This window comes from Coregonus clupeaformis, unplaced genomic scaffold (genome assembly GCF_020615455.1).
Source record: "Coregonus clupeaformis isolate EN_2021a unplaced genomic scaffold, ASM2061545v1 scaf0424, whole genome shotgun sequence".
NCBI lineage: Eukaryota > Metazoa > Chordata > Actinopteri > Salmoniformes > Salmonidae > Coregonus > Coregonus clupeaformis.
The window spans coordinates 348,819-368,711 of NW_025533879.1; the positions used below are offsets into that span (position 1 = coordinate 348,819).

General features: G+C 43.3%; 2 protein-coding genes across 8 annotated transcripts in view; one reads left to right on the plus strand and one right to left on the minus strand.

Moving 5' to 3' along the window:
• The window catches only part of LOC121579061 (liprin-alpha-2), a 193,490-nt gene extending 182,849 nt beyond the window's left edge, over positions 1–10,641 (plus strand). For 3 of the 7 annotated variants that reach the window (XM_045215339.1, XM_045215340.1, XM_045215341.1), the window contains 10 exons: positions 987–1,187; positions 2,798–2,863; positions 4,157–4,192; positions 4,389–4,564; positions 4,721–4,818; positions 5,500–5,675; positions 6,104–6,172; positions 6,547–6,700; positions 8,309–8,392; positions 9,242–10,641. In XM_045215339.1, the coding sequence (XP_045071274.1) occupies positions 987–1,187; positions 2,798–2,863; positions 4,157–4,192; positions 4,389–4,564; positions 4,721–4,818; positions 5,500–5,675; positions 6,104–6,172; positions 6,547–6,700; positions 8,309–8,367 (1,035 nt within the window). In that variant the 3' untranslated portion in view covers positions 8,368–8,392; positions 9,242–10,641. The other 4 variants (XM_045215335.1, XM_045215336.1, XM_045215337.1 and 1 more) reach the window with 2 other exon arrangements.
• A 4,418-nt stretch (positions 10,642–15,059) lies between these two features.
• On the minus strand, positions 15,060–19,494 carry LOC123484733 (acyl-CoA synthetase short-chain family member 3, mitochondrial-like; the record flags this gene model as incomplete). Its single annotated transcript, XM_045215334.1, has 6 exons — positions 15,060–15,569; positions 15,932–16,107; positions 16,237–16,331; positions 17,520–17,524; positions 18,572–18,694; positions 19,413–19,494. Coding segments are annotated over 6 exons (565 nt in total), but the record flags the coding sequence as incomplete, so codon positions are not given.
• Between the last annotated feature and the right edge of the window lie 399 nt (positions 19,495–19,893).

Consider the following 19,893-nt stretch of genomic DNA (forward strand, 5'->3'; position numbering starts at 1 on the left):
TCCTTTAATCAAAACATGACTGGTAATGGATATGGAATGACACAGTGCTGTTACATAATCGTTGGATGTATTGTGTTGTAATTACGACGCAAGGAACTCTAACGCCGCAGTCAGCATGTTACCGAGAGTTATTAATGAATGATTACGCCTCCGGCTGACATTACTCTTTGTGCTTTATTATATTAAGTCTATTATCTAATCTAGTGTTTCCCAACTCCAGTCCTCCTGTACCCCCAACAGTACTCCATTTTATTGTAGCCCTGGGCAAGCACACCTGATTCAACTTGTCAACTAATCATCAAGCCCTAAATGAGTTGAATGAGGTGTGTTTGTCCCGGGCTACAAAAGAAATGTGTACTGTTGGAGGTACTTGAGGAATGGAGTTGGGAAACACTCTGGCAATGGGCCTATGGGACCAGCAGTGGGTTGAATCTGGATCTCACTGATATTATGGGAAACAATGACCCATATTTTGATGTCACCTTGGTGGAAGCCTCAGAGGCCTGTTGGTAAAGGTCTACTCTGTGATTTACTATGACATGTTCTCCCCAGCACATCCTTTCCCTGTTAAATCAATTACAAATGGGTTTGATTATAATTGATTGAAATTACACCTCATAAAGGCCATAGAGTGATGTTGTTTAATATTAACATGGGTGTTCATTAAGTAAATGAATGTGTTGCCTATCAATGAATCATCACAGTTCATTTTCTGTCTTAATTGAAATATCCTATGTCTGTATTCAGTTTTTCTCATTTCCTCAGATAGAACATTCTTGGCATATAAATTCAACATTTCAACCATGTCTGCCCCCTAGTGTTTATCAGTAGATATTTATTAAAACAATGAAGCACTACACAACTTGTCTACCATAAGTAAAGAAACATTGTTTCTCCCTCTCCCACCACATCACCTATAATTTGTCAAACAAGCTCACTCGCTACTTTACATTAAATCATGGATGGTCTTCCTCCTCCTGTTTCAGTTGTGGCTGGGGATGCCCGCCTGGTACGTGGCGGCATGTCGTGCCAACGTGAAGAGCGGTGCCATCATGTCTGCCCTGTCAGACACAGAGATCCAGAGGGAGATTGGCATCAGTAACCCCCTGCACCGCCTCAAACTACGCCTGGCCATCCAGGAGATGGTCTCCCTCACCAGTCCATCTGCCCCGCCAACCTCCAGAACCGTGAGTGTCCATTGACACACACACACACACACACACACGCACCCACCCATGTATGTAACTGCCATCAGTGTGCTAGCTTAGCATATAGCGCTGCCTCCCAGAACCTGCCTCTGACTGGGCTTTAACCAGGCTCCTCTACCTCACCAACACACGTGACCGCCCGCTTGACTACAAACACATTGAGCTATAGAAAAAGGATCCTATTCGATAGCTCCATCGGCGACATTTCGAGTGCGCTTACAACACGTTCTTAACTCCAACACACACGCATGCACGCACACGCATACATACACACAGACTGTATAGTCTTCAAGGTAAAGACACTCAAGAAACTCAAAGCTATTTCTGCTACTTTGCATTGTAATGCCTGCACAGTCAGAGAACCTTACTTGTGTACCATCTCTATAATTTGTGTTGGTAACTGAATGTTGGAGAGAGTGGGAGGAGGCGGTTAAGGCTGGCTTGTTTATCACTCAGTAGTGTCAGTCAGCTCATCCACTTAATTGAGCACCGCAGCAGTTGCTCTGATTTACCACACCAGCAGCTATTTTATACCTGTCTGTTTCACAGCTCTGAGTTGTCATGGTGATTTCATGTAACCTCTGAGGAACCTGCTGTGTTTCATGCTACAAACTGTTCATTCTATGTAGCTTTATCACACCCTCAGACCCACACACACACACACACACACACACACACACACACACACACACACACACACACAAACTGCTCATGAATCTTTCATCAAGGAGCAGTGAACTCTGGGAATGTGACTCTATAGACCCCCCTCTGCCCTAGTACCCCCTGCTGTGACGGGTGGTCAGTTCCCTGCCCCACTGAACCAAACAGACGTACAGCTGGTCTTGGCTCGGCTCTATAGTGTGAAACAGGCATGCATGACAGCCTTTTAGTACGGTGTCTTTAATAGAGATTGTCTTATCTAGGTCATGACAGCTTGATCCAGTGGGGCAGCAAGGCACAGCAATCATGGCTGCTAAAATTAGAATCAACAACAGTTTAGAATGGGTTAGAAAGGGGTTTAACGGTGTGGTACACTGAGGTATATCAGACTAGATTGAGTGGGTTAGAAAGGGGTTTAACGGTGTGGTACACTGAGGTATATCAGACTAGACTGAGGTGGATATGCATGTTTGTATTTGTGTCTGTTTGCTCCCAACACCTGTACTAATCCACTACTGCACTAGCTTATGGTGAACCAGTCTTGTCATGCATGCTAAATGTGTTCCTTTGGCACCGTGTGTGTTGCACCTGTGTAGGTGGGCTGCCCCAGTGCTCCTGTGTTGTTATGTGTTTGTGATACAGGATCAGATAGTATTTCACCCCTTAAATGGATAAGGTTATGATGGGGGTAGAGTCATCTGATCCTAGATCTGTGGTTAAGGACAACTTCTTCCTCAACAGTTTTGTGTCTGTGTTTGTTTGTGTACTGTGTTGCCCTTTGACCCCAGAGGGGCGGGCCTGCTCATCATCTGACCATGATGCTATAACACTATTGGCTTACAGTGGTGCTGCTCTTCTTCTTTAATACTGCTTGCCCCTCCTGGCGGACTACTACTGCTGCTGCCTTCTCTTGGGCACCGCACTCCTAGCCGTCAGGCAATGTATGGGTGACCCACGAGGAAATGGAGACCCTCGCAGCACCCTCCTCCAAAACGGTTAGTCCTTCCTCTCCTTTGACCTCTTCTCTGCTCTCACTCACTCCCTCTCTGCTTCCCTCTTTTCTTGCTTTCACTGCAGTTGAGACCTGTCAATGGCTGCTTTACTGAGTTCTGGGCGGCAGGTAGCCTAGCAGTTAGAGAATTGGGCCAGTAACCGAAAGGTCACTGGTTCGAATACCCGAGCCGACAAGGTGAAAAATCTGTCGTTGTGCAAGGCACTTCACCCTAATTTGCTCCAGGGGATTGTCATCCCTGTACTACTATGGCTGAGACTATATTTACCAGTGTGTGTTGGTGTTACTGCTATGATTCAGGGAGCTGCATTGCCCTTGGGTACCATACTGTAGTTACCCTATATTACCAGTCTTTATGTTATGTTTCAGATACAGCAGTTGTCAAGACATAATGCTATTTTTGCCCTTAGCAATGTCATCCTTTTAAACCTGACAGTGATCAGCTGATTGTACATAGGATTCACCATACAAGACAGGTGTAAGAAGCTAAATCAAATCGGATACAGGTCTGCTAATTGATACAGTATGTTGCGAACATGTCCATTTAAAACCAATTGCTTCTGTCTCAAGATTAAAGCTTACATGAATATTGGTCACTGCAGGTGTCATTCATGTCAATCACTAGGACACAGACTGCTATGTAATGTACATGTAAGAATAGATCTCTTTGAGCTTGAACATAAAGGTTATCCTTTGTTCCACTGTTCTCCCTGCTGCCTGCCTCTAATACAGCCTGCATGTCAGGCACAATGAGGCTAATAGCCAACTCAGTACCATTGTACGGAGGGCGAACCACGGAAAAAAGGCTCTCATTTGTGCCAGCCGTTTTGTGCAAATGGGACTGGATTGGCCTAATGTGGCAGCAGCGCCTGTCTCCAAATCAAATATAATCTGGCAGCAGCTCAGCTCAGGCCAGGACTGAAGGGATAACTGTGTTACTATCCCATGGGGCCAGTTCAGTTCACACGCTAAAGGTGGGAAATCATTTTCCCTTCTCAGATTGCAGCTAAATCCCACAGGCCATTTTCTCTACCTTGAATAGGGAGTTTTCATACATATTTAAATGGAGCTCTACTTTTAGTTTGGAATAGTTTGTTAGGGGAATGTATGCGAGGGAGAACTTTGCTGTACATTCTGAGGCCTTTGCTCTGGCTTGAGCAAGTCAACAGCCTCTGATGCTAAAGTAGAGACTTTTGGACTGTAGTCCAATGACCTGTTGCTATTATGTTCTCATGCATATTGCTACTGTTTCTTTTCCATGCCTGACCAATGACAGAGGTCCGGGGAGTCCGAGGAGGGGAGCTGGGCGCAGGTAAAGAATTTGCTGTCGCTCTCATGGATTAAAACAGTAGAATTGTCGTTTATTTAGAGTTACTCTAGTTCACACCAGAGTTGGTTTACAGTAAAACAGTGTCTATATGGCTACTTTTCAACTTGATCAAATGTAGTTTACAGATTAACAATGGGCTACAGTACGTAATTGTTTCCTTGCCATTGTTTCCTGTCAGACTCTAGCGTATGGTGACATGAACCATGAGTGGATAGGGAACGAGTGGTTGCCCAGTCTAGGACTACCTCAGTACCGCAGCTATTTCATGGAGTGCCTGGTGGATGCCCGCATGCTGGACCACCTTACCAAGAAGGACCTCCGGGTGCATCTCAAAATGGTGGACAGCTTTCACAGGTACACTAGCTTCACCTGCCCTCCTCCTGCATGATGTAGAAAAGTAGGATTTGGTCAGAAAGTTTTGTGTTTAGTCTCATTTTGTGGTAATAAGTGCAGAATATTATTGTGTTTGTCTTTCAAAAAATGGCTTTTCTAATGTTCGCATGACTGTAGGACGAGTTTGCAGTATGGCATCATGGGTCTGAAGAAGCTCAACTATGACAGGAAAGAGCTGGAGAGACGCAGAGAGCACAGCCAGCATGAAACAAGAGGTACTTAAAGGACAATTCCTCCCAAAAACTATATTTTGGTATTTGTTTCATTAGTCCATTGTTGACATAGTCCCAAAATGTTTTGCTTGTCAGCAATCAAGTTTTCAAGATATTTAACTTTCAAAATACAGAAAGCATCATATGATGCAAAATGCATCAGATGGGGATGATTTCTGTATTTTGAAAGTTATATACAGTACCTTGAAAACTTGATTGGTGACAAACAAAACATTTTGGGACTATGTCAACAATGGACTAATGAAACAAATACCAAAAAGATAGTCTTTGGGTGGAATTTTCCTTTTCCTTTAAAGACTGCTCAAGGAATGATGATAAAGCCCTTTAAGCTAAAATATATCTAGTAGTGTCTAATTACAATCTCCTTAGTAATCTGCTAAGGCAAGTAATAGTTGTGGAAGCGCACTTACTTTACAGTATGTATTGCATTCTATTGTGTCTACCTATCATAGAGCTAGGAGGTGACGGTCATTAAGGACCAATCTAGCAGAGCCCTGAAGATTTTCTTCATCATGTAAACAGACTTGGAAAAATTATGTTTCTGTGGCCAAACACCCATGTTGTGTTGTACTGTAATAAGGGCTTGTAAGTAAGCACTGTTGTATTCGGCGCATGTAACAAATACAATTTGATTTGATTTAATACCATGTCTGTGTGCCCCAGATGTGCTGGTGTGGAGCAACGAGCGGGTTATCCGCTGGGTCCAGAGCATCGGCCTGAAGGACTATGCCAACATCCTGCTGGAGAGCGGTGTGCACGGGGCCCTGGTCGCCCTCGACGACAACTTTGACTACACCAGCCTGGCGCTGCTCATCCAGATCCCCAACCAAAGCACTCAGGTCAGATCCCTCTGCCCTGCATCATGCTATAGCATAGTTACGCCACAAGAGTGCGATGCACAATGTACTAGCACAACCATACCACAAGAGGGAGACATTAACGTCTTAATTCCAAGAGTCTGTGTTTGTAGTCTTGTCTCTCTGAGCTAAAAGCAAGTTAATTATGATGTTTCACCCCAGGACAGAATAGATTATTTAGATGATCATCATTAGCAGTACACTTCAAACACATATTTTCATTTCTCAGTCTTTTCATCTCAAACAGGTCTAATAATACCCTGAGTGCCAGACCAGTAGAACAGTGAGCTGTTTGGTAATGCTGGCTTGGTATCAAAATGACTGAAAGCGTCTGTAGCCCAAAATAAAGAGACCTTAAACTTCAATTTCAAATGTACCTAATAAGAACTATTTATCCTTCCTATCCTCAGGCACGTCAGATTCTGGAGAGGGAATATAATAACCTGCTAGCCCTGGGCACTGAGAGACGACTGGACGAGGTGAGTGACTCCTGTCACCCGGACAGCTAGCCCCGCTGTTACCATGGGTGATGGGCCGTGACAGACACGCAGACAGACACACACACCTGGGTTTGTTGTCAATCATTACTCAGTTTTCCACCATCTCACTGCACCTCAGACCTTTCCTCAATTTTTACTTCCCACCCAATCCACCCGTCTCTCATATTGTCTTAGAGTTTGTTTGAGTTTCTAAATTGGGAAATTAGTAATATTTGTTAGCTACTATAAACACTACTGTATATGCAGACACAAGCTGTTCTCAGACCAGTTTATTTGGTGATAAGATAATGGCCGCCATCTCTAAACTCAATCTCTAACCTGTCCCTGTCTGTGTCTGTGTGTCTGTCCGTCAGTATGAAGATAATGACCTCCGGGGGCCATCGTGGAGGAGGCAATTCCCCCCGCGGGACGTCCAAGGGATCAGTATGATGCCCGGCTCGGCAGAGACCCTCCCCGCTGGCTTCCGCGTCACCACCGGCTCACACTCCCGTAGGCTACCCCCCGAAGGTAAACTCCCCCACAGACTCACACACTGGCCCCCTGCATGGCCAAGACCCCCACAAAGTAGACCTAACAATTAGACTAGAGCCTCCAGTTCAGGGCACTTAGCATGGATGAATGTGAATTGCTAATAATGCTACATTTGATGGTAAAATTGCACTCATCAAACACTTGCTGGCTGCCACACAATCATTCAGTAGTAGCCCCATTAGTCTTACACTTAGAATAATATAAAACATGCTAATGTATTTGATTAAGATTGTACCTGGTTGCATTTCTGTTTTAGAGTTTGGGGGGGTGGTCCTCTTGCCCCTCTCTTTACTTGGAGCTCTCTCTCCCCATCACACTCTCTCTTCTATCGGTGTATGGATGGAGCGTGTTGCTGACTATATCTCTATTTTCTCTGCTCTGGGACTGCTGCTCTGTGTGCAGTGCTCTATGAGGCGCTGGATGACAGTCCTGACGACATGTATTTGGACTGGTTTCAAGGTCAGATATACTGGAGCTATACCATGTGGCCTGCTGTTGGCCTATGTGCCTTTACATCCCCCAACACTCCCTGGTTCCTGCTTCCCACCCTACCGTACATCCTCTCTTCTCTCTCTACTGCTCTGTTCCTCTCTGTTTCTTTCTGTCCCCGATGCCAACTACAAGGTTGGCCATTTGCTTGTCAAGGTTGTCAGTTTGTTATAGTAGACATTGTGAGTCGAGTAATTGTCACTCAGGTTACTGTTATTAGTACAGTAGTTGGTAGTTGCAGCCTCTGCTGCTGCACCCTTGAAGTTAAAGCAATGAATCCCCTATACATATGTTAGTTGAGCTATGTTAGTTGAGCTATGTTAGTTGAGCTATGTTAGTTGCCCTGTAAAAGGAGGTTTACATAAAATAATCATGAAGACTTATGATGTATAAGATGGATGTTTTACAGTTGCCGGTTTGTGTTGCTCCTCGCCCTGTTGTTAAAAGAGGACGCTGGTCAAAATCTTCATGTTTTCAAGGGGATGAACGCTGTATTGAAACTTGCGTCTGTGGCCCAGTGAGTTATACCTGGACTGTAGTACAGTAGGCTTTGTTATGCCAGAACTTCTGATACAAGTAAGTCTATGGCTGACATCCGAATGCAGGTTTTGACCACAGTTCTTCTCTAACACAGTCCCCAGTGTAACTGGTCTGCCTTCCTGTCTCTGCCTCTATCTGTGGTCCCTGGTCTGTGGTGGTGATGATGACATTAACAGACTTGTTCCTGTACGAGGTGTGATTCACTCAAAATGGCCACGTGCACTCCTCCTCTGAGTGTGCGATGCAATGTGCCTTGGCTTTGCTAGCTGACATTTTGACTAACCTCGTTCCCATGTGTGGTGTGGTGCGTGTGTGTGCAGTGTGTTTTATCCACAGTATGGTGTACTGTACTCCTAGCCCTTATCAACTGGTTTAGAGTCAGTTTTGTTTGTCTCTCTCATTTGTTTGTCCCTCTCACAGTGGGCAATGGGAGCTGATCCTGTGTCAGTTGTTATGGGCATAAAGTAAGTTTGATAGCATTCTCTACTGACCCTGGGCCCACTCTGGGTGTTGAAGCTGAGTGACTAAGTGACGTGTCTCTGTCTCCCCCTACAGTTGGCCCCTCAGCAGTGCAGCGTCTGGACAGCTCTACAGTGAGGACCTACTCCTGCTGAGGGAGGAGAAGAGAGACTGTAAGCTGTAAGTCACGCACATTATCCCTGTACAAGCTATCAGTTGCGCATACACACATGCTCACACACACACAAACTCTCCCTCTCTCTTACATCTGTCGTTCTGCTCAGGGAAAGCAAATTACTCTGAGAAATTGGAACGGGGTGAGAGGGTAACTTGTCTTTACAGATAACCATGTTTGCTTGGAGAGGAGAGTCCCTCCTTTAGTGCAGGCATCCATGATTAGGTGATAGGAGTCAAAGCCAGCAGCATGAGGCGGCCTCACTCTGTTGTCTCTCCTTTAATCTCTGTCCAGCACAGACAACTACAGCCACAGTACACATGGAACTCTATTCCACATCAGGTAACTGATGCAAGTAGTAGATCAATAAAAGATACAAATACACCTTATGGAACAGTGGGGACTGTGAAGAGACACACACACTGGTACAGACACACGCCTACGCACTCACACACACTCTACACACACGTACATTGTAATATTGTTGTAAGGTGGTATTATACATTTGGATTGTAGATATGTAGTAGTGTAATAATGTTATATGATGTACCGTTGTATCTTTTGTTTTATGTATGATGCAAGTGCCTTAATGTGTTTGGACCCCAGGAAGAGTAGCTGCTGCCTTGGCAGGAAGTAATGGGGATCCCTAATAAATACATAAATATCCCTGAATGCCAAGGTAGAGAGATATGGCAGCTACATGAATCTGTCTCAAATGAGATAATGTTATACAATTAGTAATGTCAACAATAATTCCCATATGATCAAATCCATGTTTATGACAACTGCACTGTGACTGTGGATAAAGCTTCACAGTGGCACAGTGTAATTACATCATACCCCCTCTCTTTCAGGTCCAGATACTGTATGTATAGAAGGTCTTACTGTACCTTGGAGCTGCTGGACGGGTCAACCTGCCTGGAACAAATATTCTGACGAGACGCACTGCCAAGAAGCGCCCCCCTACCCCCAAAAGAGAGAGAGAGGGGGGCCAGCGAGGGGTGCCTCCTGCCAAGCCACCCCCCTCTGCACTTACAAGCCAAGGCCCCCTGAAACCTGGACAGCAGCTGCCGGTGCTACTTTCCTTCAGTTTGTCCTGTTGTCACCGTTTCTACCTTTTACATGTACAATAACTTATTGAAGCATAATGTACTGTGTATTTCTTCTACCAGGAGATGTGTAGGTTATCTGTAAATTAATATAAATATGAGGTTTTTTTAATATATATATAAATATATACACATCTATATTACAAAAAAGAAAAGATATTCAGTGTTTGTGCAAATAAACCTCCCCTTCCCATTTAAAGTCCATTAACTTGGTTAAAATATGCTGCTCTTTGAACATTTCTCCATCATTCCCTGAGACCATTTTGTACACAGTTATTTTCCATTGTGCCGATGAACGTGTGTTGCACCTTGGACAGACTGTCCACCTGGTCGCCACGTGACCCCTCCCCCCCAGCTGGTAAAGCCTGCCCTCTAGTGGCATGTACAGCCCCATGTATCTGAGTGACCATCCACCATTCACAGCCCATCACCTCACAATCATGACGGGAGCCCATCTCATAGCAAAGCATTCTGGGAGGAGGACACAGAAACGCACTGTGACGTTTACTGATGATGTGACAAGCACTTTGATACAACCACAGAAACTCCGGACCACAGCCACAGACTAAAGGATAGACTCCACTCTGAAGCTACTCAGCTCAGAGTTCAACTAACACCAGGAACACTCTTCATCAGATGCTATCACTCACCTATAGTACCTTGACAATAAGTCAGGCCATACATGAAGAAACTCTTGACAATATACACACTCATCCAAGCTGGCCTTTTTTTTTTTTTTGCCGTGGTGTCCGACTCAGTATCGCTGAGAAATAACTGAAAGACAGACTGCTTAACTCAGTGTGCGTAGAGTGTATATGGACATGTCGAAGTGAGGTGAATTTTAATGACAAACCTGTTGCTTGCTGTGACATTGGTGTAACTGTTAACTCTTTGTTTTTGTCTGAGTTGCCAGGGAAACCTATTGTACAGCCCTCCTACCTGTCTTTGAGTTATTTCTGCTGGAGTACTCAATCAAGTTTGACTTTTTTGTTGACTTTTTACATCTTCAATTTGCACAAACAAAGAATCATTTTATTTTGTGTCCATTTTTTTTTTTATTACTAATTGTATTTTGGTCAAAACTAAGTGGTGATCAAACAAATGTTCATTGCCAATAAAAAAATACTGTCAGTGAAGTAGCTGTTGAAATGACTCTTTTTTCACTCATTGCTTCACTTCAGCGCTCTAGTATGAAGAGTTCATCCATCATATTAAACTATAAGCTATAAAATAAACATGACAATTAACACATCAATGTATCAATAAGGTAGATTGGATGATAGATGCAGGATGTGGAACACCTGAATATCCACTCCAGAGCTCAGTTCTGGCATCATTAGTGCTTTCAGCTATATTCCGTTGACTGCAAAATGATTATGTTATTGTAGTAATATGAAGGGATTTTGATTTGTACGGTTGTGGTTTGTTGAAGTCTGTAATTAGGCATAAAGTAAGCTTCATTAATAGTGTTAAAATGTTGGCAGCATGAGGATTGAACACAAACTGAAGCTAAACTGTGAGGTGGGAGACCCTTCCAGCGACTACAGCAGCCTGTTCAGGAGGACATAACGTAACAGAATGTTCAGATAGAAATGTATTGTGTAGAACAAAAAAATATTGTCTATCAGATGGATCATGTCAGCTCTAGTCAGTCTATTTCTAACTGCAATGTTCAGTGTTTAACGTTCCTGAATACACCCAGGGCTCAGACGTTTTCCTGGACCCAAATTACTTACAGGTCAAATGCAGCCGTTTTTATCTCAAAATCAAACAATTTCTGTTTAACAATTAAATACCTTACTGTGATTGCTTTCAATCAAAAATAAACAAAAATACCTTAGCCAAAACAGGATGACATTTCAGGTAGTCATTTCAAACAGCTCTTACACAATTCCACAGTATTATTCCAAAATCATAGTGTGTTAATATATACAAAACACAGGAAAATCACGTTTTTGACTGTGTGACAAAGTGAAAATGTAGAGTTTCCATCAACCTCGCTCGCGCTGCGCGCAATGTAGATATCGAAGAACACCGCTGTTCGCAGGCAGAGTAGTGGGTGAAACCATTCACTTCAGAAAAAGGTTTGATATTAATAAAGTTTCCTTTCATTATGTGTTGTCGAATTCATAAAAATATTTGCTGTCATTGTAGTAAGGTTGGCAATACGAGAGGTCTTCAGACTTACCATTTTTGTATTATTTTCCTTGAAAGAACAACTTTTGGGTTTTGAGTGCTTCTCCCCTATTTGGAAAGTTGGTCTGCCTGCTCTGCTCTTCAGTCAGAGATATTCTGAGAACAAGTTCGTGTTTCCTTCTGTACATAAAAACTGTTTAAAACTGTATAACACAATAGTGTCTTTGGAAAACTGGTTCATATATCCCAAAGTCAATAGCGAATGTGACTATGTATATATTTATGTTGCCGTTAATGTATTTAAAGCCTATTTCGGCAAGTTAATCAAGTGTTTGCTGGCTTAGTTAGCCATGTTAATAACGAGCTAACTAGAACCGTCAGTCAGTGCACTGTAATTTATTTTATTTATTTATTTAACTAGGCAAGTCACGCTAGCTATTGCTAGCAGGTGTTTTATTGGTAATTCAAGACTTCTTTATTGAAATATTAAGTGCATGTTTATTTTCTTACTACCTTAAAAGGTTTAAATAAAAAGGGTTGTACTTGTGCTCTGTGTTTATGGATTGATGTCACTTTACATTGAGGGCATGTATCATTACTGTTGCTCCTATCTAAAATATATATTGTGTCCTACCTAACCAGTGAACGTGTGGCTGTGACCATCCTGTCAATGCCTGTCATCACTGTTTGATATATTTTACTGCAGGTATACTTTTCTATATTTTTGTTATTTTCTGAACACAACACATTTATGTTATTGGTCACTTTGTGCATTGAGTCAGAGATATTCTGAGAGCCGTAAACGTGTGGCTGTGACCGCCCTGTCAATGCCTGTCATCACTGTTTGATATATTTTACTGCAGATAAAAACCAAGTCAACCTGAAGTGTGGGTGTCCGTGTGCCTTTCTTCTGGGTGGCTATATGAAGTTGGTTACAACTGCACTGGGCCTTCAATAGACCAATAACAAGGGGAGTTGCAAACCTCTCTGCCAATAACAGCTAGTTTTCAGGTTACATAAACATATCGCTCCAATTAGGCCCCTCACTCAGACCACTCCCGAACAGTCACTTTGCAAATTTAATTGAGAAGCATCACAGTAAGGTAGTTAACTTGTACCCAGAAATGTTTTGATACTGAGATTTTTAAAAAGGCTGCATTGGACCATAAAATCGGACCTATAAATAATTAACATAATGCATGATGGCTATTTGAACAATTTTGGCACAGAGTTTCTAAACCCAGTGGCGCAACATCGCGAGTCTTCTGGGAGCGCTTGCGAAGCAAACTCGGCAGACCAGACAAGGGTTTGAGAAGTCAATGGGAGAAGTGAAAAATGCATCCTTAGTTGTTAACTTTCTCGAAATCTAAAGGCAAAACCTTGATTCGAGCCAATGTCTGAAGTAGTTGAACATGTTATTACTCCAACCTAATGAAAGTGACAAACTGACACGTTTTCATTTTCGTCAAAAACAACTTTATATCGAAGGACTTCCTTTTAGAGGTCTTCACGGATCCACCTGTACCCGAATCAAAGTATCTGAGATCCGATCCGGGACCTGAGAGGAATTCTAAATAATGTCACGGGTCTGGGTCGGATCTGATACGATTGTCATGGGACTCGGGTATGTGTAAATTGAACTGACTTGTCCGGAAGGGCCCGTACGGATCCGGACACGACTGCTGCAGTAGAGAGAGAAAGAAATTGTATAATATCTGCTTCTGCTCTTGCTTTTCACGAGAGTGGAGCGTGGCTCGTGTAGCTTGTTGGCCAATCATAAGTCTTATAAGCGGCAATAGGCTACAGTCATATAGCCTCATTCCGTGTGTGGTAAAAGTTAGAAGATATCTATATGGATATCAATGGAAGATGTCATTAAAATGATGGAATTAAAAGTTAAAGGAGAATGATAGGCTACAACGACCAAGAGCCAACAGGTAGGCAGGCTGCTACTTATTAATATTCTGAATGGTTGTTATTTGTAACTGTAGAATGAGAAAGCACATGCACTGCAGCCTCAGTTAGCCTAGCTAGCTAACATTCGCTTCTCCCGGTTTGATGCAGTCCAAGACAGGTAGCTACTACATAATCATATTTGATATTAAATAACCTAGCTATGGTAGCTATTAGTCTATTATAGCGCAAGTCGGCTTGTTTGGTTGTTTGCTGTCTCTAGTCTCTCCCTCCCTCCTCCCCGTGTCACTCGCTCACAGTACGGCCCCTCCCCCGCCTGCTAGAGCAGCACCTCTCTCCCTCCTCTCGCACTTTATCAGCTCCGGTTAATAAAGTAGCTTAAAAAATGACTTCTGCTGCTTCCCTCACTCGGATCGGACCGGGTCTGGATCCGACCAGGTCTATACGGAATGAGTCTAGTTGTCCTTGGGTCTGTTTGGAACGGGTCTCTATATTTAAAATAAATATTTATACGTATCAGGTGCAGGTGGGAAAGCCCCAGGTTCATTTCGTGAAGACCTCTACTGCCTGCACATGCGCAGTTCTGCATGACACGACCATTAGACCCGATGACATCGCCTACAAAGTGTGATCTGGGATTTCTGTTGGAGAGGCAGTTTCTGCCTCTCTTCATCCTGTACTATCTTTGATATTGGTACCCATGACTAGTAACCCCATGAGGATATGACAAATTTAGGCTTCAAACCACATAGCGGTTGTTTTGGTGGAGTCTGAGGTGGAACTGCGTTAGAGCTATGAAATGCACAAGCGGCTCCTGGCGTTATACATTTACATTTACGTCATTTAGCAGACGCTCTTATCCAGAGCGACTTACAAATTGGATGATTTGTGACCCACTATCAGTAAATGTTGAAAGTAAAGAGACATTAGATTATAATGCACCATTAACTCCTTCTTTTCCTCCATTGGAAACAGCCGTGGCCAAACTTGGAGGTGGTGTTGATGAACTTGAGGTCGCTCTTCTCCAGGGCACGAAGGCTCGACTGCACCAACAGAGACTGAAAACAGAAGTTAATCAATATGACATTTTACAACCGCACATGCCATTCACATATTATACCTAAAGCAGACATTGCCATTGGCTGCACAAAATCTCATTAAGAGAAATACCACGCATCCCTGTTTACAAGTTTGAACACTGGAATGTGTGTTGTAATCTACACCTTGATTAGGCTGATAGACATCCACATTATTTTGTTGAATGATTTTCAATTTGAGCATCATTATTTCTATATAGCCTACACTTTCTCCTTCTGAACTTCTAACATGAGTGGGACGGGTGTGGCTTTGTGACAATGATCAGGAGCAGCTTCTCACCAATTTGACACCGCCAAAACAGTTATGTGGATGTCGGCTATTGCCGGTTAACTCTTGATCTGACTCTAGGCCTTACTCAGAGAATTGACAGTATAGCTATACCAAGTTTTTTCACAATTTATTTCACAGTGTTAAATATACTACACATTTTCACAAGATTGTTAACCAATGTTCAAGGTCTACAGTACATACTATCAAGTTATTTCATGTCATTTCTTGTCCTGGCTATTCAATGTCACCCCCACACAGAGGTAGTGACACCCATCTCTCAGAATGACTGTTCCCTTTGGGTAATGTTAGACGGCGTAACTGTGAAATAGTGAAGATATACTGTAACCTGTTTGCAGATCTGCTTGTGCTATAGTCAACTCCTTCTATTGTGCCATGTTCATTGTCACGCCAATGAAAGTCAGAGGAGTGAAGTGGCTAAAGTACATACAGCTCTAGCGACCAGCGATCGGACTGTTTTCTGTCCAGTCAGAGGTACAGTTCTAGTCCACTCTTCATGGTAGACTGCACTGTCTGCAGTCCAGGTGGAGGGTTAGAGCAGGAGGTTAGAGAGTTACTGTCCAGCGGCTCTCAGCTCCTGTTTCACCATCTTCTCAATGTCCTTATATACATCTGGGTCCTCAATGGTAGGAGATATCTGTGGAGACAGACACAGTCTTCCATACTACTAGTAGTAGCCATTTTTTTTTTCATTTCTATTTTTGATCTGTTTAAATCTTATTACATCGTGAGTGAATTTCATCTTTGATATAATCCTCAAACTTTTATTCAATTTGTCGGTATGAATTAAATTGATCCAACATCGGCTCGCCAGATAATTGGCAGCTGTACAGGAATAATAATCCAGTGCTATTCTTGGTGAATAATTGTGCCTTTGTCTTCCAGTACCAACCAACTTTATTTATTAATATGCAGCCATGACTCAAAGTGTGCCTTGGCTTCAATCCAAGTACAGGATTGACAAGCATTGACATGGTGGGTGAATGTGTGGTGAGTTACCGTGTATAGCTTCCCGTTGACCAGGTTAGCCACGGAGGAGCGGGGGATCTTCCCAGAGCGGGTCTTGGGGAGACCTCTGACAATCAGCACCTTCCTGAAAGCAGCCACTGGTCCAATGGTCTCTCTGACCAGGCTCACCATCTCCTTCACCACGTCTTCCTGGCTCTTCTGTAGGTCTGAGACATACCCACATTCACAGATGTTTGACTTTTTATAACCCCACAGTCACAGGAATGTTGGATCCCCAAACTGCTCAATTAAATGGACCTTTATCCTGTATCTCTCTGGGTCACTGTGTCTCTTACCATTTCTGAGGACACACAGAGCCAGGGGGACGTGACCCTTCAGGGAGTCCTCCAGACCCACCACAGCACAGTCCACCACCCCGGGGTGCAGCAGACTGGAACACACATAGCCTTTTTTAGAATCCGAGGGTGAAATACTTACACACCCGTCTCTAACATGTAGGCTCAGCATTCCCAAACAATCCCATTACAAGTCAGAATGTTGAACAAACTTCATTTCAACTTATTTTACCTGTTGTGGAGGCTGCTGAGGGGAGGACGGCTCACAATAATGGCTGGAACGGAGCGAATGGAATGGCATCAAACACATGCAAACCACGTTCGCGCTTGACAAACACTTGCACAATATGGCAGAGCTTAACCGAACCACAGACCAAACGGCAAACACTTTCAGCTGATTGTGAGGAAATGTGCTTCGGTCGACTACGTTCAGTTACATTTGGCTATTGTTTACATATTGTGCATCATATGCAATGCGTTAAGAGATTGAAAATACAAGCGACAGACCCTACCGGCGCTGCAAAAAGTCGGGAAAACAACACTTTCCTGTGGATCAGTGGCGGTCAGTGCTGTTTCAGACGAGGGAGGAGGATTTTTTTTTCATGAGCATGGCCTCATTTCTATTACAGCATATTGCATGACTGTCATTCATATTCCATTCACCCAGTTAAATGTAACAGCAATAGGTTTAGGCTACTACATGATACTCAAATTTCCCTATTCCCATCATTAGGTTGCTACAACCTCGCCTATGAATAAAAGTTTACAACGTAGGTGCACACACATGGACAGACAGTGACATTCAATACCACCTTGCACACTCTTGCCTGCATCCAGCTGATATTGTAATCATTAGTCCAACAGTTGCAAACAAGAGTTTCTATTGGACAAATTCAGGTATGTTTATCCCCATTTTGTTCAGTTTTTCAACAGAATCGGCAGAATGAATACACCCCCGATCACGCGTAAACACAGTTTCATATCAGCCACGTTGTATTCCTTCTCGCATCTACGTTATGCGGTCTCCTCCTTTCACCTTTGCTTGTTGACTTCAATGCACAACACATCAGCTGTATGTGACCAGGAAAAAAAAGAAAAAAGAAGACAAACCGCTACATCGTTGTCACCATATTAGCTAAAGTAACATCATAGTCAGCATAGCTAATAGAACTAACGCGTTAGTAAACCCGCTACAATCATGCAGTAAAGTTACAGTGTACAGTCAGTAAGCAGTTACACCGGCGGGCCCCGGTGGCAATAAATTAGGAAAACCAAAAGCTTACCTTGACTTGGAAGAGTTCCAGTGTTGTGTTGCATAGTCATAGCCAGCTAGCTAACAAAGCATCCCTCTGTTTGAGCAGGGTGTTTCAGTAGGCTAAACTAGCTAGCTGCATTTGCTAGCTAAGCAAGTGAGAAAAAAAAAGACAATCTCTCTCTCTATTTCTCTCTTACTTCTCCTTCATTTAGGAAGAAATTAATTTGTTCAAAACTGTTCAACTATTTTCTTTCTCTCCGAGTCAACTACTCACCACATTGTATGCACTGCAGTGCTAGCTAGCTGTAGCTTATGCTTTCAGTACTAGATTAATTCTCTAATCCTTTGATTGGGTGGACAACATGTCAGTTCATGCTGCAAGAGCTCTGATAGGTTGGAGGACGTCCTCCGGAAGTTGTCATAATTACTGTGTAAGTCTATGGAAGGAGGTGAGAACCATGAGCCTCCTAAGTTTTGTATTGAAGTCAATGTACTCAGAGGAGGATGGAAGCTAGCTGTCCTCCGGCTACACCATGGTGCTACCCTACAGAGTGCTGTTGAGGCTACTGTAGACCTTCTTTGCAAAATAGTGTGTTTTAATCAATTATTTGGTGACGTGATTATATTTAGTAAAGTTTTATGAAATTCACTGAGGAGGATGGTCCTCCCCTTCCTCCTCTGAGGAGCCTCCACTGCTGTGGATACCCTATCTCCAACTCCAACCTCCAAAAGGACCAACAACATGTACAACCGGTAAAGTAACTGTAAATAACATTTTATTCAACATTCTGGCTTGTAGAGACTATTGAGAATTTTTTAGGGCGACTTCGATCAGACTGAAAATCCATGGCGTAACCATGGCACAGTCTGATGTTTAGGCAAGAACATTCAGAGATGTTACAATACATTTCTGGTCAGGTTACATGAAGAAACCTTTTTCCAAATGACATTTCTACTCCAGTCATTAGCTATGTGTCTCCACCGTGTGGCTGACACAGACACCACAACACAAGGGAATAACCTGTTAACAGGTGGATTCATATCCATGCAATCTGAGTCTATTAGTCTCTCCGCTCATACCTCTTCCAGTGCCCCTGCCGACAGCCTGTGGCCCGCCACATTGATGACATCATCAGAGCGAGACATGATGTACAGGAAACCCTCCTCATCCACGTAGCCTGCGTCCATGGTGTCATAGAAACCCTAAGGTAAAACAGCAGGTAATGACTGACATTAGCGTATATCACTTTTGAGTGTTTTTGATCTGTTATCTACACTGAGTGTACAAAACATTAGGAACACCTTCCTAATATTGAGTTGCCCTCAGAACAGCCTACTTTCATCGGGGCATGGACTCTACAAGGTGTCGAAAGCGTTCCAAAGGGATGCTGGCCCATGTTGACTCTAATGCTTCCAACAGTTGTGTCAAGTTGGCTGAATGTCCTTTGGGTGGTGGACCATTCTTGATACACACGGGAAACTGTTGAGTGTGAAAAACCCAGCAGGGTTGCAGTTCTTGACACACTCAAACCGGTGCACCTGGCACCTACTACCATACTCATTCAAAGGCACTTAAATCTTTTGTCTTGCCCATTCACCCTCTGAATGGCACACATACACAATCCATGTCTCACTTGTCTCAAGGCTTAAAAATCCTTATTTAACCTGTCTCCTCCCCTTCATCTACATTGATTGAAGTGGATTTTAACAAGTGACATCAATCAGGGATCATAGCTTTCACCTGGTCAGTCTATATCATGGAAAGAGCAGGTGTTCCTAATGTTTTGTCCACTCAGTGTATAATCATTCATTACATTTGAACCACTAGATGGCATCACTGGCCAGCAAAAAATAAATCCACGTACCTTGTCCCTATTTACATGGTAATTCAAGAGTTTAAATCTACAATGAGATCACCTACAGGGAACTTGGTGAAGTAGAGCTCCTTGAAAAGCTCTTGGTTCTGCCACAGAGATACGGCTGCTCCTGGTGGTAGTGGCAGTCTGGAGGAGAGAGAGACAGAGAGGGTGTGTGTGTGAGAGAGAGACTAGTGTCTGACACACAACAGACAGCAGCAGTGAGAGGTGACACTGTGGGACAGCTGGATCTCCAGGCCAATCACGGTGAGGACTATTACAGTGGAACAGAGGGAAGAAAGAGCCATACTCTGTAATGCTACAAATAACATCCAACAACAACTAGAGCTAATAACAAATGCTACAAAACAACAGTTCCTTTATAACTTTAATGTCAGAGGAGGTCTAGGGTTGTCTTCTCTTACCCATGAACCCATTGTCACAATAACCCGCCCCCGGCATCAAGATGTCTAAGGCACTGTTTTTCTATGGAGAGATAAGATACTCTAGGATATCTAAACCCTTATAATACTTTGGGTTTAGCAA